The 24,590-nt window shown below is 37.7% G+C and overlaps 1 protein-coding gene across 1 annotated transcript in view; it reads right to left on the minus strand.

The window, feature by feature from the left end:
• LOC118578446 (cytochrome P450 2J3-like) overlaps window positions 1–24,590 on the minus strand; it is a 44,399-nt gene that overhangs the window by 6,864 nt on the left and 12,945 nt on the right. The window contains exons 5-7 of the mRNA XM_036179393.1: window positions 20,386–20,562; window positions 8,714–8,855; window positions 2,975–3,162 (exon numbers count right to left, since the gene is read on the minus strand). Of these exons, the coding sequence (XP_036035286.1) occupies window positions 2,975–3,162; window positions 8,714–8,855; window positions 20,386–20,562 (507 nt within the window). The remainder of the gene's footprint in view (window positions 1–2,974; window positions 3,163–8,713; window positions 8,856–20,385; window positions 20,563–24,590) is intronic.

A 24,590-nucleotide genomic window follows, 5' to 3' on the forward strand; every position in this document is an offset into this window, starting at 1 on the left:
TAGGATATTATAATGCATTAGTCTGCTATTTATTACAAAATTCTGGTCTGTGGAAAGGGAGGCAACATGTGATCATCCCTGGGAAGATGATTGGACATCGGGTGAACAATCATCAACCCAGTTCCTTCCTACAGTGAGGACCATGGAAGGTCTGCAAAAGAAATGATGAGTCTTCCATCATTGCTTTTCTATTCTTAGTTCTCAGTGTGGAGGCCTGTGAATCCAGTCCCTCAGCATGGTTAGGAACACATCAAAGAAGCAGAGTAAGGAAGCCCAGTCCATCAGGCTCCCTGGCATGGTGCCTGGACTTCCCAGAGTACACCTAAAGGCTCACTGACTCATCCTCCCCATCAGTGACTTGATCCATTCTATCAATCTCTTTTGATTTTGTAATGTCAGTTACTACTTCCCACTGCAACCATAATGCTCTCTTTGATCCTTATCTCCTCCTCTGCAGTTGACAATGCCAGCTGTGCCTTGATTGCAACTTAACCACATCATACTCTCACCTCTCCTCATTGTCATTACTACTCCGCAGTATGCTCCATCAGTCTTAGTATTAGGAGGTATTATCTAATTCTCTAGGATGAGTTTGCCTCATTGCCTGTTCTGCTATGGGCTGGTATTTATTTTCTCAAATATGACAGTTCTACATTCATTACAATTCTGTGTGATCACTGTTTCCTTTGTCATGAGCAATCATCCTCCCCAAATCTTGTCTAAGTGAAATCAAGCACTCTTTTTATTGTCAGCACTGGCATCTTTTTCCTTAGACCCTTTGTTGTTGCCTCCCATACTCTGCTCCCTACTCTAGTCTATCTGCCTGTTGAAAGAACAGAAGTGTTTCCCCCTGTGCATTCTCATTATTTATAAGTTAGCATATACATTCTTATTTTGTTCAGGATGTTTTAAGGACAGAAAATCTTCAGCTGTGTAAGCAATAAAATGTATAACTGCTATGTGGAATGGGAAGCTCTGCCTGTTTGACTTCTTTTCCTGTGAGGACTGCACACGACTTGTTCTTGGCTTCCACTGAATTATACAGATGTAGAAATTAATGCTACGAGTGACTAACAATTTTCTTAGAGTCACACAGTAGGCAGAGATGCAGCTACTTCTGGAACTAGATCCCTGTGAGGTCAAAGCCATTGCTTCCCTTGGGTATTATCAAGTTAGATCATCAGTGTCTAGATCTTCTGTTAGAGTTGACCTTGTCAATCATTTTTTGAAGACTTGTGATGAGAAGGCCTGTGTTTGGGGTCTGGGGTTAAATGAATGGATTGTATCTGTGTTTCTAGAGTTGACTGTTCTTGTCCCAGCTTTGAAGACTTTCCTGGAGAACAACATGTTCTGAGTATCTAATACAAAGTATTACAGATCCACAGAGGCTACCTCTGGTATTTAATCCTGATTCTGGACTCTTGTATTTGATAATTGTCAAGGCAATTACAAAAGATCACCACTGATAATAGCTATGAGGACATTTCTAGAGATCATTAACTAATGGCAGTTGTTGTGGGATGTTCTGTATGTCAAATGTGTTGCTCTGATTGTTTAAAATAAATAAAGTGCTGATTGGCCAGTAGCCAGGCAGGAAGGATAGGGTAGGCGGGTCAAGGAAGAGGAGAAGGCTGGGAACAGGAAGGCTGGGAGGAGACACTGCCAGCTGCTACCATGAGTAGCAACATGTAAAGACACTGGTAAGCCACAAGCCATGTGGCAAAGTATAGATTAATAGAAATGGGATAAATATAAGAGTAAGAGCTAGACAGTGGTAGGCCTGAGCTAATGGCCAAGCAGTTTAAATAATATAAGTGTCTGTATGATCATTTTATATGTGGGTTATGGGACCGTGGGGGCTTAGTGGCACCTGGAGAGAAGCTCTCCAACTACAGGCAGTAGTCTTTCCCTGGCTATGTGGTACCATAGTCTATGTTGAAGAACTGTGTGGAATAAATCAGGTGGAGAGTTAACCTTTTCCAGGCTGTCTTTCTTTTCTTGGTCATCATCATGAGGACTGATTTGCTGAGCCATCCACTTGCTGCCATGCTGAACGGAAGCCTCAGAAATTTATTTTCTCACTGCCAAGAAATGTCTAGTCTTTGTTCAGCATATAGTAAACAGAAGAATGGAAAGGATTGTGCCTTGAACAGAGGGAGTATGGTGTGGTCAGAAAAGCTCTCTGCAAAAATCCCAAGTAGATCCTAAGGTGGTTGTGCATTTTGTCTGTGATCAGATGGAATGTTAGAGGAATCCATGAGGAAATGTTTAAGAGAGAACTTTTGATGTCTAATGTAGCAAGTCCTTGGCAGTACAAATAACTAGAATAGTTCTGGATCCCAACTCTTCTGAGGCTGTATATTGTAGTGGAGAGATCTTAGGTGAACTTAATTCCCAGAGTCTCAATATTCTAATGTATAAAGTGAGGATCAATTATTATGAAAAGGGAATTAAGTCATTTTCACATCATAAGCATCCTCAGCACATGTTTGCTTGGCAACCACCTGCTTTTATCTCTCCATTCCTTATAATTAATGTTTCACTTTGGACTGGTTTTCTTTGTGAGATAGAAAAAAAAATCTCAACTATGGAGAGTAAGCAGAGCTGGAAATTGTATAAGGTCACAGATATGACAAAGAACTACTAACTCCTGGGAACCCACATTAAAATTAACATTAGAAGATGCTAGGGTGTTCTTAAGCTAATAAAGCCAACTTAAACTTTATTTGCTGAAATCAAAGCAGATTCCACCAAGGAATCTTCCTTTCTCTACTCCCCTCTATACCCATAAATATCACTTAGACACATTGCAGGAAAGCATTTTTTTCTTTCTTTTTTTTTTCTTTTTCTGGGAACAATATCTCTTTCTCAGTTGATTTCTTGGGGCAGAAACACATGTTACTTTTTATGTTTAGATTCCTTAGATGATGCCAAGGATGGGTTGGAGCACTGGAATCAGAGAGTGCAAAGTTACCTTGGGCAGGTGGAATCCAGCCAGTGTGCTATCTGATGTAACTTCCCTGGGAACATTCAAGGGGGCGATGTTGCCCATCCTCTGCACCTCATGGATGACAGCATTGGTGTAGGGCATGGACTCACGGTCAGCTGTGCCTGGCTGCCTCCCATGGCCAATCACTCTGTCAATCTCAGCCTGTACCTTTCCTGCCAGAAAACAGGGGATCTGAAATTTAAAAGTTTAGTGTCTTATCTGAAGACAGAGAATTTGTCTCCATGTAGTTATCCTCCTAATTTCATCCCATTTTCTTCATATAAATGAACACCATGTTCCTCAGTTCCTCAAAGGACCACTTGGAAAAACTGTCACCTGTGTAATTTTCCTTATTCTTACAAAATAACATAGATTTCCACCTATCCTGAACTGATTAGCTATGATCATCATGGCTAATCACATAGTACTATCAAATTTGGCTTCTCAAATAAGTTCCCTTCAACTAGTGGTCTATAAAAAACAAAAATTTAGTTTTCTGAGCTTGGCAGTCTGGGAAACCTACAATCAAGGCATCAGGAGATTCCTTACCTGATAAGGATTAATATTGTCTCATAGTCATTACTGTGACCAAGTATAATAAGTGGAAGGGATCTTTTTTGGTTCCTGCTTTTAAAAATAAAAATTTAAAAACTTATATTTTTTCTATTAGTCCAAGAGTGAAGTCCATAGGACAGCTTGTAGGAGTCAATTCTCTTTTTGTGTCCTCTGGATGCTGGCATTGAACTCAGGTGGTCAGGTTTGCAGGAAATCCCTTTACCAGCTGAACTATCTCACTGGCTTATCCTGTATCTCTTTTTAAATGCACTACCAACCAAGGCTTATCACCTCCTAATACCACACATTGGTAATTATATTTCAAGAAAGGAGTTTATAAGGAGGACACAATCTTTCAATCTACTGAATGTCTGTTGGCTATGATTTCTTAAGGAGATGTCTCAGAGTAGAAGGCACAGAGCAAGGTGTTGGTGAACATTATTTTCTGCTGATACCACTTTGATTATTCCAGGCTCAGGTTCCTCATCTAACTACTAAGAATAAACAGGCCTTATTTTAAGGATGTTTCTATAATTACATAGACTGAAACAAACTAAACAAGTAATTGAAACTGCTTGCTCTCCCCCATGTAGTTTACCCATTTTCTATATTAATAGAGATTTCACTGATGCCCAGGTAACATTTAAAAACTTAATTACCTAGATTCATTTGTAGTAAATGTAAGCATGTGACTATGTTTTGGTCAGGAAAATGCAAATAAACATGAAACTTTATCCTGGGACAAGGTCTGAAAAGATGGCTCCCTGCTTCCTTCCCCTCTTTCTTTCCTGTGGATACAAAGGCTGTTCTCATGGGAGCCACCTTAAATTGTTGATCTTCACTCCCAGTTTAATACACAACAAGTTAAAAGGATTTGGAATAATAAGCCCATTAAAGGGTGCAGTTTAAATGTTTCTTCTGTGAAAGAAATAAATGTATATTCATGTATGACAGTCCATAAATACTTAAATGGGCATATGTATATAATCAAAATTATCATGATAGCCATGCTTTGTTTTTATGGTTTTGGAGCATAACCTCAGGCAAGTTCTTAGGGGAAGAGCAGAAGGCCACCAGATAATTGGTCAAAGTATCACATGAGTGGCTGACAATTCAATTGCAAATCAAGACCTTGCTTCCCTCTGAAGCCTTGTGATCTAGATCTCTGGTATAATATTAACATATTATTTTGAATGGTCAAGGAATTTTCATCTGAAAATGAAACTTAATGTTTATAAATACACTCAAGTTCTCATTCCTCATTCAACTTTTTGTGTCTAAAAAATTTACTATTCTAGATAAGTCATTTGCATTGGGTAGGACAGTTTCTAAAATTTGGAGTTGTTTTCTTAACTTAGTATCTTGTCCTGAAAGCTCATCTATGCTAGAGTAGTTAGCAAAACTTCTTTTCTTCATGACAGAATATCCTCTCTAGCTCATGCATGCCATGCTTTATCTATTCATGGTCCATCAATTCTCTGATTGGTCCTATATCTTGACTCCTGTGAATATTGCAAAATGAAAGTGAGTGCAATATCTGTCATGTAAGTTTAGTGATATTCTGGAGCCTCTGCTACAGAAGTCAAATCTGATCCTCAATAGTAGTCAAAGTTTTTAAAACTTAAATAGTCAGGTGAACTTGTATTTTAAATTGCAATACAAGATGTATGTTATAAAATTTTGAATAAAAAATGTTTTCCATAGGCTCAGGTATCTGAACACTTGGTGCAAGTCCTTGGCACTTTCTGTGGAGGTTATAGAACCTTTAGGAGATGTAGCCTTGCTGGAAGAACTATGTCACCTGCATCAGCTTTGAAAGTTAATAGCCTTGCCCCCATTTCCAGTTTTCTCTCTGCTTCCTATGTATAGTTGAGATGTGAATTTTCAGTTTTCCTTTCTGGCTATCTACACCATGGCTTCCCCACATTAATGGAGTCTCTTCTTGGAACTACAAACTAAAACAAGCTCTTCCTTCAATAAATTGCTTTTGGTCATGGAATTTTATCCAGTCATAGAAGAATAACTAATACAGAAATTGATACAAAGAAATGAGGTTACTGCTATGAAGACATTTAATATGTTAGGCTTCATGTTATTTATTTTGGTCTCTAAAATATGGAAGACTTCAGAACATTGGAATAAAAATGTGACTCACTGCTATAAGCACAGATTAATGGCTCATTCTAATAGTCTGAAAGACAGTAGTGTAGGCTTAGGTAATGAGGTTTCAGAAGCAAATAAGAACTTGATTTGCAACTGAATTGCTAATCACTCATGCAATACTGTGATGGAGAATCTGGTGGCTTTCTGCTCTTGCCTGAGAAGTTGCCTGAGGTTATGATGAAAAGTTATGAAGTGATTTCTTTGACACAAATATTTCAATTGAATCTGTGGCATGGTTATCACTAGTTATTCTTAGGTCTATTATTAAAAAGAGCAAGTTGTGCAGAATAAAATTAAAAATATAGAGCTTAGAAAGAAAAGGAGGACTAAAAGCTTAATGTTTTCCCCAACCTCTAATGGACAACAGGCTGTCATCGTTAAAGAAATTACTGCAATTAAGGAGAGGCATATTGCTGTTCACAGAAACAATGGGAGACTTTCCCCAAAGTAATACCTTATATAAGCTTCCAACTTGCAAAAAAAAAAAAAAAAAAAAAAAAAAAAAAAAAAAAAAAAAGTTCCAAGGAGGTGAGTTCCCTGCTTCTGGAAAACAAAAGCTAATACAAATGAGATCCAAAAGGCCAAAGGACTATTACAACTTGGCAGCTGAACTTGTCAGTTCATCATCATGCTTTGGTTGGGGGATACAAGAGTGAAGGACTTGATGATTCTTTTTATGGCATTCCAGACACCTACTGAGGAAAGGTAACAACTGACAGTAAAGTCCTCATTAGAAGGCTATGAAAGGCCATTGCATGACATTTTGAAATTGAAGGCTGGGATGCAGTAGAACCCATAGGGTGTTTGAGATGCCAGACCCATGAGACACCAGCAAAGGAGGCCTCATACAGGGAATGTAACCAGCCATAGAGAGAGATTTATGTTGTAGACAGACACCATTTTGGCTCTCATATTAGGAGTCATCATAGTCTCATGAAACTAAATTTCCATATATAAGCCATAGATTTACAGAATTTCACACTTGAACTGTTGGGTTTCACTCTTGCTATGTTTCAGTATTTCCTCACTATATCTCCTTCATGAATGGGAATGTATATTCTCTGCCACTGTATACTGGAACTATACAAATCTGTGTATTGGTTTTATAGTAGGTCACAGTTAAGAGATTGCCTTAAATCTTGGAAGAGGCTTTGGACTTTTGAACAGTATTGAAACTGTTAAAGACAATGGAGACTTTTAATGTTAGACTAAATAAATTTTGCATCATAACATAGCCATGAGGCTATAGGGACCAAAGACCAAATGGAGAGGAATAAATGAGAAATGTACTTTATAGGCTGTAGAATTTAAACACTTAGTCCTAGGTGGTGGGGCTGCTTGAGAAGCCAGGGTATCTTTAGGAAATAGAGCCTTACTGGAGGAAGTATGTCACTAGGGATAGACTTTTAGGGTTTCTATCCTTGAGCTACTTCCAGTTTTGTCTTGCTTTGTGTTTGCAGTTTAGATGTGATTTCTCAGCTTCCTGCTCCTGCTTCTCACTGCCATCCTTCATGTGTAGTTATAGACTCTGTCATTCAAAATAAGCTCTCCTATACATAAGTTAGCTTTAGTTATAGTATTTTATCACAGCAGTGGGAATGTGGGTAGAATATATATACAATAACAAATATTTTGCATCAAGAAAAAAAAGAGGTTGGTTAAGAAGAAAGCTCATTGAGCAGCTTGATAGCTATACAAACACAAGTACATGAATTTGATCCCTAGAATTCATGTAAAAAATTCTGCTACGGTTGCGTGCACTTCTGATTCTAGTATACTGGGAAGCCGAGACAGGCAGATTCCTGTGGCTTACTAACCAGACAGTCTAGTGTATTTGGTGAGTTCCAGGTCAGTGAAAGAACCTGTCTCATAAATTGGATGGAGCCCAAGAAATGACCAATTTATTTGTACTATGTGGGACACATAGTGATCACTATTCTTAGTTTCATCTTAGGGCAAAATAGTTGAATTGAATATGCTACAATGACTTCGTTCTTCGCTCATATATTCTTTCCACAATTAAAAAATATCACATAACATGAAAAATATTATTATTATTATTATTATTATTTTTGAGACAGGATTTCTTTTTGTAGCTTTGGAACCTTTCTGCAACTCACTCTGTAGCCCAGGCAGTCCTCAAACTCACAGAGATCTGCTTTCCTCTGCTTCCCGAGTGCTGGGATAAAGGCATGTGCCACCACTGTCCAGCTATGAAAACTATTCTTAACTCCCACCTGATAAACCAATTATTCTGTAATCTGGAGCAATAAAAATGATGGGATGGTCCACTATTTCTGAAGCAGTAAAAGTCACTCTGGGTTATTAAATAATGTATAAAGCTAGGTAATCAGGCATCTTGTGGCATTTTTCAAGGGAGCTCATGGCTACAATTGCCAGGCAATCAATTCTTAGTACAATATAAAACATCTTAATGTGTAATATCTGAGAAATTCTTCTGAAAGCTCAAGATATTGGGATAGTACATGCTTGGTAGAGGGAAATCCCAATACCATACTTACAGGCAAGAATAAGGAAAATGCCAATGGAGAAAATGAAATGTAGGGAGGCACCATGCAGAGTGTGTGTGATAGAGTCTGGACAGACAGAAGTGACATCAACAGGATGCCAGGTATCTGACTAAGGCATCTGGATGGTGTCCAGAGAAAATAGGAAGGCACTGCTGGAAAGGAAGGAGGGAATGAGTAGACTTAGATGCAACAGTGTCACTCACTGATGGAACCTATCACAGTGACAGCTGAATTCTCTATATCTCCCCAAAACTGAAGATTCTTCAAAGCACAGGCTATATATAAAATCTGCACCGATGACTTATCTCAATTCTCATGATACATGTGAAGGCCATGCTCTTTCCCCAATACATCCACAGTTTGCCTTGTAAGTGTTCTGTTTTCCAATCTGTCATTAAAGCTCCCAGCCCCAGCTAAGCAACAACTTTCAGAAGCACCATTCTTCCTTGTCCAGGTGCATTCAGCATTTGTTCACCTTGCACTTCTTGGTGTACAGACATGTAGAGCAGAGCCCAGCGCAGTGTCGCAGCCGTTGTCTCTGTTCCAGCAAAGAAGAGGTCCAGAGTGCTGCAGATGAGGTTTTCTTCATTGAAACTTGTAGTCGTCTTGTCTGGGTGCTAGAAAAGACAGTGTGTATTGTTTTACTTAGAAGATTTTTTTTTTGTTTATTTTCTATCTGTCTATCTATCTATCTATCTATCTATCTATCTATCTATCTATCTATCTATATCCTCTTCTCACACATCACACACATCCTGACTGCAGTTTTCCTCCCTCCATTTCTCCCAGATACCTCCCACCCTTCTCTTTCCCAGATCCACTTCTTGTTTTCCCTTGAGAAAAGAGCTTGCCTCTCAGGTCTATGAACCAAACATGACCTAACAAGTTACAAAAACACTAGGCCCAAGCCCTCATGTCAAGGCTGTACAAAGCAGCCAGTAGGAAGAAAAGGGTATGGAGAGCAGTTAAAAGTGTCAAGGACAACCCCACTCTCCCTGTTAAATATAGCCATTATCTATATTCTAATATATTAGGATACATTAGATATATGTAAAATATACCATATATAGTATATTATATTTACTACTATATTATAACATATATTAGAATGGCTTGCAGATTGTTATCTAGCTAGTGCAACAATGGCTATCTAGCATTTTATATATATATCAGCTCTGTTTCTCTATAGAACCCTAAGTAAAACAACATACATCTACCATACATCTATACATCTTAATCATAGAAAATTATATGGGAATATAGCAAATACCTAACCTATGTTTTTGTTTGCTACAGAAAGACTAAAATGAAATTTCCATGTTCAGTAGTTGTGCTATTTCCTCATTAGTCTTTCATTGCGAAAACCTTTTAAGTCCTATCAATAGTTCTTTGAAATGTAGTATTATCTTTGCCAACCTCTGGAAGCATCAATTTGTTAATATTTCTCCTGGTATTGATGGTCTCACACCTGAATTAACCATATGGTGAGTATTTTGCTTCATCTTCTAGGGATAAAACATTGCTTCTATTGTTTTTATGCCAGGAAAATGAAATAAAAGAGAAGGTAGAAAGGCATGTACCACTGTACACTTGTTCAGAAGAGGAACCTGGAATTCAGTGAGTCAAAGATCCTATGACAGATGTGGTAATGCCGATTCCTGGAGGCCTACTGAGATAATAACACTTGCCGTGGTGTGTGGCATAATACAGCAGATGACAACTGATATTCATAAGGTCAATCTACCAGATGAATAACTCTCTGATGGAAGAACCTCATCAAGCAAGGCTTATGGGGCCAATGCCTATGGATACTGTTTTGCTTCTGTCTGTAATTTTTCTCACATGCCACTACATTTCTTCCCTAAATACAGCTATGGGCATTTCTTCCACTGCCAGTGTGTTTATCTCCTGAACAGATTCCACCTACTGGGCACACATATATAGGTGGGTGGTCAGGAAGATGATTTCTTCTCAAGCTGTATAGTTTTGATGGATAGAAATAATACCTGGATTTTTTCACAGCTCAGGCTGACAGAGGAAAATAACAGTATTCTTGGCTACAAAGATAGCTTTTTACACTTTTAGCTAATTTTAAACCTCAGAGTAAATTCAAAGTAGACTAGTTGCTCCTGCAAATGAATCACAGAAGGACAGATTCCCAGGTGTCTGGCTGTTGAACCAAGGTCAGGCATAAAGTAAATTTAATGCCAGTTCTTAACTTGCAAAAGTCTGGATCATAACATTATACATATAACTACCTGCACAAATTCTCTGAGCAACTGACTTTCTGTATGAACTTTTAAATCTCAGTTTTATGACACAAGACTCAAGGTTCAGCCAATTTATGTTTTATGTTTAGGTCCTGGGATTCTTTTAAGGTCACTATCCTTCAAGAAAGAGCTGAGCACTCCAACACTATGTGCCTCCTGCCTGCTCCTCTGGGAGCTTGCCTAACAGCCAAGCATTGCCATGGTCATGGTCAGCATAACATTCCAATTCTGAGAGAAACTGGATTATTTCACATGTGTTGTGATAAAGGCTCTTTTTTTTTTTTTTTTTTTTTACTCAAGAAATGCAGTGTGACCCTCAATATGTAACTCATATAATGTCTAGAGTTTTCTGTTGGAGAGAGATGTAGTTGTATGGTAACAGATACTTTCAAAGAAAGAGAATTTTCAAGCTAAAGTAAAAAAGAAAGTTATCATCAGGACGTGTGTGTTTCTTTCCTAATACCCCTCAGATAGAAAAGTTTAGTTCTCATTGACATCATGGATTTTTTTTTGCATACCCTGGGTGCAGACTTGGAGTGGATCTGTAAAGAGTGTAATAAGCAGTATAATTAACGTTATGATCTGAATCTGAAATATCCCTTACAGGTGCATGTTTTTAATGCTTGGTTATTACTTGCTATGACTAATTTGGTGGTTCAAGAGAATTAGGAGGTAGAGCCCTTTGGAGAGTCCATCCTCAGGAAGGTACTCAAAGATATAACAAGGCCTTGGACTCTGTCTTTGGTCCTGCTTCCCAGTACATAATGATGTACAGGCTCCCGCACACCCCTCTGCCACCATGAGCTAAGCTGCTCTGCCATTCCTTCTCTGTCATAATGGATTAAAAACTCTGAAATTGTGAACCAAAATAAATACTCAATCTCATAAATTGTTTCTGCAGAGTATTGTCACAAAGATGTGGTGCTAACACCTACATGCAACAGGCTTCTTTCTGGCTTTTTGTGTGGTTGGAGAGTCTTGATACAGATTAGTGGAAGGCAGTAGCCCCACTCAGGCCTTGAAGTTAAAGTCTAGCATTCAATTAAACTGCTTCTACCCTTCAGCAGGAACTGAGATGAGAAGAATGACTGTCCTCAGAGCAACTCATCCAATACTACAATTCTGAAGTTTAATTGCTACTTTTTCTTTGTGTATAGTTACTTCACCTAAGGGTAAGTGGCACAGTCACACCTGAATTGAATGGCAGAAATCATAAAGCCAGCACAGCTGCTTGACAAAGATCCAGCAAAGCTGAGCTGCATGATGGCTGCCTTGCCACCTTTGGTTTTTGTGGCACTTTTAATATTTGTACAATTTGGGGATATTGGATTGATGAAAAATTTCTTATCAATTATTTTTGCCTTTTCCTAGGAATGCTACCTTTAAGCTTCCCCAGGAAATTCCTGAACATACCATTTCCCCTGCTTTTAGTGAGATATCCTTATCTACTTGAAGGTCTTCCTTATATCTTAGAGGTTGTGACATATAAAGAAGCAAGAGATCTCTTCATGAGCCTATGAGACATTCTTGAAACAGCTGTCTCTGTACTTACTCAGAAAAAAATAATCAAAACAAAGTAAATTTAAAAAGGTCAACAAGAGCAGCCCACCGAACTCTGCAATCTACATAACCAGCCCCCATACTCATCTGCCTGAGAACCCAGCCACTTCCTGAGACACAGAAACCAAACCTGCCAGCTCTCATTGGACCAAGAGCTGAGTGACTCTGTTCATACCCAGAGAGTCCTGCCCCTTGGACCCATCCATGGGGCACAGGTCCCCCAAACCCCTGCCCAACTCTGTCCCAGTTGCCGACCAGCAGGCAGAGCACCTGGGGAAGGCCCCCACCAAGACCCCCCACCAGATCCTGCAATCTACATGCCCTACCCACATGCCCATCTGCCTGAGAACCCAGCCACTTCCTGAGGCAGGGAAACCAAACCACCAGCTCTCATTGGACAAAGAGCTCTCATTGGAACAAGAATAACCTTCTGAGATAAGGAATCTGCCACCCCTCATTAGACCAAGAGTGACTTTTTGAGACATACAATCTGACACCTTTCATTGGACCAAGTTCCTGAAACAGAATCTGTCAGCTCTGACTGGACCAAGAGCCCTAATAAGACCAAGAGTGGCTTGGTAAGTCACAGAATCAACAAGCTTGGGTTGACCCAAGAGCAGCTCCCTGAGACACAGAATCTGCCTGCTCCAATTAGACCAAGAACTAAAATTGGACTCAGAGGGGGCCCCTGAGACACAGACACAACAAGCACAGAGTGGACCAATAGCAATTCACTCAGACACAGATAGCTCTCATACCTATTAGAGGAGCAGATGGGCAGACATTAAAGCAAAATTACACACAACAACATAAAGAGCAATATGGCATCACCAGAACCTAGCCCTCCTCCAGCAGCAAGAACTGAACATCAAAATGTAGAAAAACAGAAGAAAGCAACTTTAAGAATAGCATCACGAAGATGCTAGAGGCCTTTAAAAAATGAAAAATGAAATTGAGGAAAATACAAACAAAAAATTGGAAGAAATCAATAAAAGAAATAGGGGAAAAGACAAATTAAAAATTGGAATAAATCAATAAATCCCTTAAAGAAAGCCAAGAAAACCATGTAAAAGCAATTAAATATGTGAGGGAAACAGTTCAACACATGAAAAGGGAAACAGAAACAATGAAGACACAAACAGAGGGAGTGCTGGAAATAGAAAATCTGAGTAAATGAACAGAAACACAGTGAAAGCATAATCAACAGAATATAGGAGATGGAAGAGAGAATCTCTGGTGTAGAAGATACAATAGAGGAAACAGATTCATCAGTCAAAGAAAATACCAAAGCCAAAAAAGTCATAACACAAAATGTCCAGGGAATCTGGGACACTATGAAAAGACCAAATCTAAGAATAATAGGGATAGAAGAAGGAGAAGAACACCAACTCAAAGGCACAGAAAATATATTCAACAAGATCATAAAAGAAAAATTTCCCAACTTAAAGAAGGAAATACCTATGAAGATACAAGAAGCCTATAGAACAACAAACAGACTAGACCACCCCCAAAAGTCTCTTTGCCACATAATAATTAAACAACTAAACCTACAGAATAAAGAAAAAATATTAAGACCAGCAAAGAAAAAGGTCAAGTGACTTATAAAGGCAAACCCATCAGAATAACACTCGATTTCTTAATAGAAACTTTGAAAGCCAGAAGGACCTGGACAGACGTAATGCAGACTCTAAGAGACCATGGATGCCAGCCTAGACTAATATACATAGCAAAACTTTCAATCACCATAGACAGAGTGAACAAGACATTCCAAGACAAAACCAGATTTAAACAGTACCTATGCACAAATCCAGCCCTACAGAAAGCACTAGAAGGAAAATTCCAACCTAAGGAAGACAGATACACCCACGAAAACACAGGCAGTAGATTAGTCCAGAGCAGTAAATCCCAAAGAAGAGAAATACACGCACAAGATATCAGGAATTAACAATCACTGGTCGTTAATATTCCTTAATGTCAATGGACTTAATTCACCTATAAAAAGACACAGGCTAACAGAATGGATACAAAACAGGACCCATCTTTCTGCTGTATATAAGAAACAAACCTCAGTTTCAAAGATAGACACTACTTCAGAATAAAAGGCTGGGAAAAGTCTTACCAATCAAATGGTCTTAAGAAGCAAGCTGGTATAGCTATTCTAATATATAAAAAAATAGACTTCAAACTAAAATCAATCAAAAGAGATCAAGAAGGACATTACATACTTATCACAGGAAAGATCCACCAAGATGAAGTTTCAATTCTGAACATTTATGCCCCAAACACAAGGGCACACACATATGTAAAAGAAACATTACTAAAGCTTAAATCCCACATAAAACTTTACACATTAATAGTGGGAGACTTCTACACCCCTCTCTCACCATTGGACAGATCTGCCAAATCAAAACTTAACACGGAAATAAGGGTCTTAACTGATGTTATGACTCAAATGGACTTAATTGATATCTACAGAACATTCCACCCTAACAACAAAGAATATACCTTCTTCTCAGCACCCTATGGAATCTTCTCTAAATCAACCACATACTCAGTCACAAAGAAAACATCAACAGATACAAAAATATTGGAATAACCTCCTGTATTTTATCAGACAACCATGGTTTAAAGTTACATTTCAATAACAACAAAAATTACAGAAATCCTACAATCTCATGGAAACTGAATAATGCTCAACTGAATCACCAATGGGTCAAGGAAGAAGTAAAGAAAGAAATTAAAGATTTCCCAGAGATGAAATAAAATGAATATACTATAAACCCAAACTTATGGGACACTATAAAAGCAATGCTAAGAGGAAAATTCACAGCACTAAATGCCCACATAAAGAAGTTGGAGAAATCTCACACCAGTGACTTAGCAGCATACGTGAAAGCTCTAGAACAAGAAGAAGTAAAGTCACCCAGGAGGAATTGACATCAAGAAATAATCCAATTGAGAGCTAAAATCAATAAAATAGAAACAAAGAGAACAATACAAAGAATCAATGAAACAAAGAGTTGGTTCTTTGAGAAAATCAACAACATAGACAAGATCTTGTCCAGACTAACCAAAAGGCAGAGAGAAAGCATCCAAATTAGAAAAATCAGAAATGAAAAGGGGTACATAACAACAGACAATAGGGAAATCCAGAGAATCACCAGGTCATACGTCAAAGACCTGTACTCCACAAAATTGGAAAATCTAAAAGAAATGGACAACTTTCTGGATAGGTACCACATCCGGAAGTTAAATCAAGACCAGATAAACTATTTAAATAGACCAATAACCCCTAAGAAAATAGAAACAGTCATTAAAAGCCTCCCAACCAAAAAAAAAAAAAAGTCCAGGACTAGATGGTTTCAACACAAAATTCTACCAGATCTTCAAAGATCAGTTAATATCAATACTTTTTAAATTGTTCCACACAATAGAAACAGAAGGAACAATTATGAAACTTGTTCTATGAGGTAACCGTTATTCTGATTACCAAGGCTAAGATGCATAAGATGCAACAAAGAAAGAGAATTACAGATCAATCTTCCTCATGAATATTGATGCAAAAATACTCAATAAAATATTGGCAAACAGACTCCAAGAACACATCAAAACAATTATCCACCATGATCAAGTAGGCTTCATCCCGGAGATGCAAGGTTGGTTTAACATATGAAAGTCTGTCAATGTAATATACCATATAAGCAAACTGAAAGAAAAAAACCACATGATCATTTCATTATATTCTGAAAAAGGCTTCCACAAAATCCAACACCCCTTCATGATAAAGGTCTTAGAGAGATCAGGAATACAGGGAACATACCTAAACATAATAAAGGCAATTTACATCAAGCCAACAGCCAATATCAAGGTAAATAGAGAGAAACTCAAAGTGATTTCACTAAAATCAGGAACAAGACAAGGCTGTCCACTTTTCCCCTATTTGTTTGATATAGTACTTGAACTTATAGCTAGAGCAATAAGACAACAAAAGGAGATCAAGGGGATACAAATTGAAAAGGAAGAAGTCAAACTTTCACTATCTGCAGATGACATGAGTATACATAAGTGACCCCAAAAATTTGACCAAGGAACTCTTACAGCTGATAAACAACTTCAGTAATGTGGCAGGATATAAGACTAACTTTAAAAAAATCAGTAGCCCTCCTATATACAAATGGCAAACTGGCTGAGAAAGAAATCAAAGAAACGTCACCCTTTACAATAGCCACAAATAATATAAAATACCTTGGGGTAACTCTAACTAAGCAAGTGAAGGACCTGTATGACAAGAACTTTAAGTGCCTGAAGAAAGAATTTGAAGAAGATATTAGAAAATTGAAAGATCTCCCATAGTCATGGATAGGTGGGATTAACATAGTAAAAATGGCAATGTTGTCAAAAGCAATCTGCAAATTCAATGCAATCCTCATCAAAATTGCAACACAATTCTCACAGACCTGGAAAGAACAATACTCAACTTCATATGGAAAAACAAAAAACTCAGGATAGCCAAAAGAATCCTGTACAATAACACAACCTCTGGAGGCATCATGATTCCTGACTTTAAGCTCTACTATAGAGCTATAGTAATAAAACCAGCTTGGTGCTGGCATAAAAACAGACAGGTAGACCAATAAACTGAACTGAAGACCCTGAAATTAATCCTCATATGTATGAACACCCAATTTTTGACAAAGAAGCCAAAACTGTACAATGGAAAAAAGAAAGTATCTTCAACAAATGGTGCTAACATAACTGGATGGCAACATGTAGAAGATTGAAAATACATCCATATCTGTCACTGTGCACAAAACCTAAGTCCAAGTGGATCAAAGATTGCAACATAAATCCAGTTACTCTGAACCTGATAGAAGAAAAAGTAGGAAGTAGTCTTGAATGCATTGGCACCAGAGATCACTTCGTAAATATAACACCAGTAGCACAGACACTGAGAGCAACAACTAATAAATGGGACTTCTTGAAACTGAGAAGCTTTTGTAGGGCAAAGGACATAGTCATTAAGACAAAACAATAGCCTACAGAATGGGAAAAGATCTTTACCAATGCCACATCTGACAGAGGCTTGATCTCCAGAATATATAAAGAACTCAAGAAACTAGACATCAAAAAACCTAACAGTCCAATTAAAATTTGGGCTATAGAGCTAAACAGAGAATTCTCAACAGAAGACGCTCAAATGGCTAAAAGACATTCAAGGGATTGCTCAATATCTTTAATCATCAGGGAAATGCAAATCAAAATGACTCTGAGATACCATCTTACACCTGTCAGAAAGGCTAAGATAAAAAAACACTGAAGAGAGCTTATGGTGGAGAGGATGTGGAGCACAGGGAACACTCCTCCACTCTTGGTGGGAATGAAAACTGGTACAGCCACTTTGGAAATCAGTATGGAAGTTTCTCAGAAAACTTGACTTGATCTCCCTCAAGACCCAGCTATACTATTCTTGGGCATATACCCAAGGAATATTCAATCATACCACAAAGACACATTTTCAAATACGTTCATATAAGCATTATTTGTAATCATGGGAACCTGGAAACACCCTAGATGCCCTTCAACCAAAGAATAGATAAAGAAAATGTGGTAAATATAGACAATGGAGTACTACTCAGCAGAGAAAACCAGTGACATTATGAGGTTTGTAGGAAAATGGATGTATCTAGAAAAAAATCATCCTGAGTGAGGTAACCCAGACTCAGAAAGACAAACATGGTATGTACTCAGTCATAAGTGGATACTAGATGTAAAGCAAAAGATAACCAGACTGCAACTCACAGCTCCAGGGAGGCTACTTAGTAATGAGGACCCTAGGAAAGACACAGGGATTGCCCAAGGATAGAGAAGTGGATGAGGTCTACATGAGCAAACTGGGGGTGAGGTGGGGTAATAGAAGGCAAGTGTCAAAGGAAAGAGAGCTTAGGGTAGTGGGAAGTCCTAGCTGGATCAGGAACAGAGTGGGAAAACAAGGAAAGAGATAACATGATAAATGAAGTCACCATGGGAATAGGAAGAATCAGAGTCCTAGAGAGGTCCCCAGGAATCCACAAAGATGACTCCACTATAGACTACTGGTAATGGTTGAGAGGGTGCCTGAGCTGACCTACTTTGTTAATCAGATGGCTGGACACCCTAATTGTCATGATAGAACCCTCATCCAGTGACTGATGGAAGCAGATGCAGAGATTCATTGCCAAGCTTCAGGCAGACCTCCAAGAGTCCAATAGATGAGAGAGAGAAGGGATCATATGAGCAAGAGATATAGAGACCATGATTGGAAAAAGTACAGAGACAACTAGTCAAACTAGTGGAAACACATGAACTGTGATCCAATAGCTGAGGAACTTCTATTGAACTGGACTAGGCCCTCCGGATAAATGAAACAGTTGTTTAGCTTGAACTGTTTAGGGGTCCCCCAGGCAGTAAGACTGGCACCTGTCCTCAGTGCATGACCTAGCTTTTTGGAACCTAGTGCCTATGCTCTTTGCTCAGCCTTGGTGCAAGGAGGAGGGGATTAGACCTATCTCAACTGAATGTACCAGGCTCTGCTGACTCCCCAGGGCAATCCTTGCCTTGGAGGAGGTGGAAATGGGGGTGGGGTGGGGAGGAATACTGGGGGGAAGGAGGAGGGAGAACAGAGGAATCCATGGTTGAGATGTAAAATGAACAGAAAATCTCTTACTGAAAAGAAAAGAAAAGAAAAGAAAAAAAAGGTCAATAAGATTTGGTGGGCTAGAGGAGTTGGCCACCATTCAGATTATAGTCCTCGTCCCACTGTACATTCAGACAATTATAGAGCATACAACTCACCCTAATTAGAGACATATTGATGAGCAAAGTATAGTGTGAAAAGATTATGAGACATCAGGACCTCCCTTTCTTAGAAAAATTAGCACATATAGAGCCACTGTGGTGACCTATTACCAAAGAACAATAGAATTCCAGGATTAGACATACAGAAAAATTCTATAAAGATATAAATATGAACATTGTATAATGCCAGAATTTGAATAATGACACAGCAGCTTTGGCTTGAGGATTTTTTCCTGGGTACTCTGATCATTAAGAGTTAATAATACACTGCTAGGGACATGGCAAAAGCCCAGGGTGGCTTGAAGCTTTTGTTTTGGTCTAGTGTCATTGAAGGAACCAAAGCTATCAGCCTGAGAAAAGGCTGTCATATGTGCTAGATTCTCTAAAATTTGGTTATAGAGTTAATGAGTAACAATGATAACTTTGTATATTAACTTGAGGGAAAATGATTGGAAAAAATAACTCTGTTCTGTCATAGTATAGTAATGATGACTAAAAGATGAGATGAGCAAAAAGAAGTGAAACACATGTCCAGAAACAAAAATGGTGTGATCTATGTTTCAGAACATCATGGATGTATCTCTACTTGCTAAATTCTGTATAAATAAAAAAGCACCCTGGCTGCTAGTCAGTCAGGCTTCAAGATTCTCCCCCAAACCATGGCATGGCTCATTTTCTTCTCCTGATGACTACTTCCATCCTCTGCTGGAACCTGTACCACTGGGGATGACTCCCATATGCTTCCTCTATGTCTATCTGTACTAAAGTGAAACTAAGAAGTATCTCAAGTAGCTCATGTCTGATGCTTCCACTGCCGCTCTTGCATACACACATCTTCAGACTCTGCCCTCAACTGTACTCCAGTAGGTAAGGTCAAGGAGAGGCATTCAGTGCCAATATTTGCCATTTTCAAGACCTCATGCAAAACAGCAGTGAACCCTCTACTTCTAATGATATTCCTGGTGCAATGTTATTATGCATTTTTAAAATATATTTATAATCTATAGTTGTACTCTGTGTTAATCATTGACCTACAAAGATGCCCAGATCTTCTTTTTATAACTTGTGTATGGTATTAGTAAGCTAAAATTAACTTTGAAGATGTGACAAATTAGAGAGAAGAATATTAGCCTGAATTATCCTTATTAGAGGGGGCTTGAGAATAAGAGCCAGAGAGAGGGGATGTAAAGATGGAAACAGACGATAAGAGAGGAAAGATGTTACAAGCTTGATCCTGAAGATGGAGGAAGGAGCCATAACAAAGGAAATCATTGCCCTCTGAGAATGTGGAGCATTGTGGTGATGGGATCTCTATAATTCTCTGAAAAAATCTTACCTGACCAGTAGAAATAGGAATTCATCTAAAACTGAGCCAGTGCAATGTTATACCCTTAAATACATGGCATTGTAATGCAGTATCAACCAGAAATTACAAAATCAATATATTTTTTTTTCTAAAAAGACCCAGGCAGCATTAGCTCACCTTTGCCATTTCTGTAAAGAAAGCATCAATGAAATCTCTTGGCTCAAGAGGATTCCAATCTTTCCGGTGACTGTCCATCATATGGGAAACAAACAATTTCAGTTTTTCCCAGTTTCTGAAAACTGTTTGATGTGATCCAGGAAGATATTTCATTATGGATGGAAAGACATTGTAGAGCTTATAAAGAAAAATACGAAAGTCTTAGAGACACAATGGAGTAACATTTCTATATTTCTAAACAATCTTGTCCTTCCCTCTACTTCTGTTAGTGGAACTTTGAGGTCATCTTAGTTTCTGATTTTCTTCTCACTACTGCACATGCAAGATTTTCAATTGTGCCATGCAAAATGTATGAAGCAACAGGCTGCTTATCACTGGACCAGCTCCTTGCTCCCTGGTCTACATCATCATCTCTCCTATCTGAATGGTGGCATATTTTCAACCATTATTTTGATTCCATTGCTCATGCCTTCTCAGACCATTTTGCAAATAGTTTCAGGAGAGATTATTTGCCAAAGTGATCACATGGCTCCACTCCTTGACTTACAATCTTCAAAAACCATCCACTGCATTCTAAGTTGGCCACACCACTTGGAAGTAAGCATTACAGAGCAGGAACCCTCAAAATCTTCATCTCTATCCATGTTTCAACACTGTCCAGCCATGGTCACTGCTATGATCACATGGAGGTCATTCTCTTTCAGGTCTATGCAGTTGGTATTGATTATGACTAGACAATATTGCTGAAACTAGCATGATCCCTGTCTCTCACTTCATGAAAATAATGTTCAAAAGCAATGTCCTTGGAGCTTTGCTATTTGATTATAGTGAAAGTTATAGGTATCTTGTCACACCCTTCTAATCCTTTATCAGGATTTATTTTCTTTCAGAGTAATTACCATTAATATGTATTGCGCAGGCAGCTGTGTAGGCTGGTATCACCAATAACCAACATGATTTAATTTCCATATGGTAAGATGGCAATCTTTACTGAAGTAAATTGGATGGTGAGTAAAGTTTCAATATTTTACAATAAACAGTATAGCATAGTGTAAAATCAATAATACTTACAATAAGGCAGTTATGTGGTTATAACTTCTGCTACCTTCAGGTTTGATAACAGTTATGACAATATTCATAAAATTAAGATTATTTATATTAAAGTAGATCAACACTTATTATTAATAATATTATTAATAACATTAAAGTTTGTCAATATTTAAAATCATTAGTAACATTAAAGTATATCAATATTTATATTACTAATAATATTAAGTAATGTTAATATTAGACTGTTTACTAGTGGAGTGTCTCACTGCACACTGAATTATATGAAATGTAAAGCATTACACAGAAGTCTGGTGGATTGCTGTCTATATTTGCATGTGTACTTTTGTACCAGGTTTCAGACATTATTCTGCATCAATCTATATGTAGAGGGAATTAGAAAAATTAATGGACATATACGTTTGCAGTGTCTATCAAAGTGCCTAATGTAATTGGCTATGTCAAGAATGTTTTTATTGTCACTCTTTGCCACCTCTTTATTCCCTTCTAAGATTTCACCCTGATACATACACCTAGAAGTTGACTGGGTACTCACTGAACTCCACTGACTTGCTAGGCTCTGCTTATAAGAAGGAAAGCAATGGAGCTGATGGGCTTGGAATCACCATGACTAAGAGTTAAAACAAGGAACATAAAATAGTGTAGACAATAAGTGCAACCTATCTCATTCTTCATGCCCCTTTTCTTATCTAAAAGTCATGCTAACCAGTTCATCAGGTTTAGTGAGGCATTCCTGACCTTGAGGAGAAAGTGCTTGTGGGAATAAGATAAGTGAGCATAACTCCACTTTGGGGTGTATCATAGAGAAGTGGATGCATGGAAACAGAAGGTCTTAAAGAGAAAGTGAACTTTAAAAGGACCATGAACTGTACTTCCGATTCATTCTCTCTGGGTCCATTGTGTAGCTTTGGTATGCTAAATCTAAAAGATCCACAACTGTTAACTCCACACACTCGTAAAAAGATGTCCAAGTAAACATAACTCCTAGTACAGAAACACAATAAATATGAAAACACAAGCTGGGGAGATGCCACTAAAAATCATCACCCCCTGAACAAATGAACTCAAACTTACAAAAAACAAGGTAAGTGATACATGAAGAGTTCAAAGGTTTTTTTTTTTTTTTTTTTTAATAGAAATAACCAGTGGCCTAAAAGAGCATGCAAATAGGCAAATGAATTCTATACAGGACCTGGACAGGAAATCAGGAAGGTAAAGAAAAAAGACAACAGAAACAATGAGAAAATCAGTAACATGGTTGAAAAGGTCACTAACATGGAAGACACATGCAGCAAAGAAAAAAATTTGAAGAAAAAATGAAAATGTTAAAATACAAAACTTCTTGAGGAGTCAAATAAAAACATACAATGGAAAACATTACCAACAGATTAAGCTAAACAGAAGACTACTGGGAATGGAGGACAACATTGAGAAATATTGTATTCAAATATCAATAAAGAAAAATAATGAGTGTGACTACATTGTCTAAGAACTCTGGGATACAATCAAGAAAGTAATCCTATACACATATGGTGCTAGAGCCAGGAAAAAATATCATTTAGTACTGATAATGAGGGGTAAAGAGAGGACTCAGTAGTTAATAGCTATGGCTACTGTTTCAAAGGAGCTAGGTTTGATTCACAGTACCAAAATTATGGTTTTCAACCTCCTATAATTCAAGTTGCAGGGGATGCAAGGCTCTTTTCTAGTCTTCAAGGCACTGCACATGTGGGGCACAAATATACAGACAGGCAAACCTCCCACATGCATAAAAAATAACTTCCATACACATAAAATAAAAATAAATCTTAAAAATTTAAATGAGAGAAAAATAAGTATATTTCAAGGAAAGTAAATACTAAGGCAATTCAGTTCTACTAAGCTAGCAATGGAGAAGCTGTTTAAAGAAGCATTACACATAGAAGAGGAACAAAAGTAATGTCAATCATGAGGACACAGAAAAGACTACAAAATGGCTGTACTGCTGTGGGATGTTCTATATATTAAATGTGTTGCTCTGATTGGTTAATAAATAAAACACTAATTGGCCAGTAGCCAGGCAGAATGTATAAATGAGACAAAGAGATAGGAGAATTCTGGAAAGTGAAAGGCTAAGGCAGCGAGATGCTGACAGCCACCACCATGACAAGTGAGATGTAAGCTACAAATGAGCCACAACGAGCCATGTGACAACTTATAGATTAATAAAAATGGGTTAATTTAAGATATAAGAACAGTTAACAAAAAGCCTGGCATGGCCATACAGTTTGTAAACAATGTAAGTCTCTGTGTGTTTACTTGGTTAGGTGTGAATGGCTGTGTGACTGGTGGGTAAGAGATTTGTTCTGACCTTGGGCCAGGCAGGACCAAAAAAACTATAACTACACTGTACTATGAAGGAATCTATTTTAATTAACACAATTAACAGGCCAGCATGCAACAGTGATAGAAAAGAAAGCAAAAAATAAATACTAATTCTACAAACCATAGAAATAACTCTCAAAATTATAGGAATTAGTGAGGTAGTGGGAATTATTAAACAATAATTTGAAATGTCAATGCCTCCAACACAGCAAAAAAAAAAAAAAAATAGACTGCATGACAAAACCTAGACTAACATTGTACTGTTTCTAAGGAATAGACCTTGTTGCTAAGGGCACCCACAGACTGAGAGTTACCAGAGAGTAAATGAACTACCATCTAGCAAATGAAAATTGAAAAGATATAGTTCTAACTATCCTGATATCCATGAAAGTAGATTTCAAAACCAAAATAGTTGCATGTGACTTTTAAAAAGGCACTATAAATTAATAAAGAACAGTTACTCAGTCAGCACAATTTTAACTAAATATTATTCAAATCAAATTCATGGCTGCCAAACTCACAAAATCCAACATAATTAAAGTAAAAAATACCAGAGGAGTCCTGAAGTAATAATAATAAAGGATGATTTGAGTAAGCTACACAATCATAGCGAATAACATTAGTATTTGTTTTTAAGAAGGGAAATTCATACATACATGTATATGTACCAATGTCAATAATGAAATAGTTCATATAAATGCTAGAAATGTTTTGTATATGCTAAATTCATATATTATAAATTGGTTTATATCAAATTCAACTGTTAAGACATT

Source organism: Onychomys torridus, chromosome 2, assembly GCF_903995425.1.
Source record: "Onychomys torridus chromosome 2, mOncTor1.1, whole genome shotgun sequence".
NCBI classification, from domain to species: Eukaryota; Metazoa; Chordata; class Mammalia; order Rodentia; family Cricetidae; genus Onychomys; species Onychomys torridus.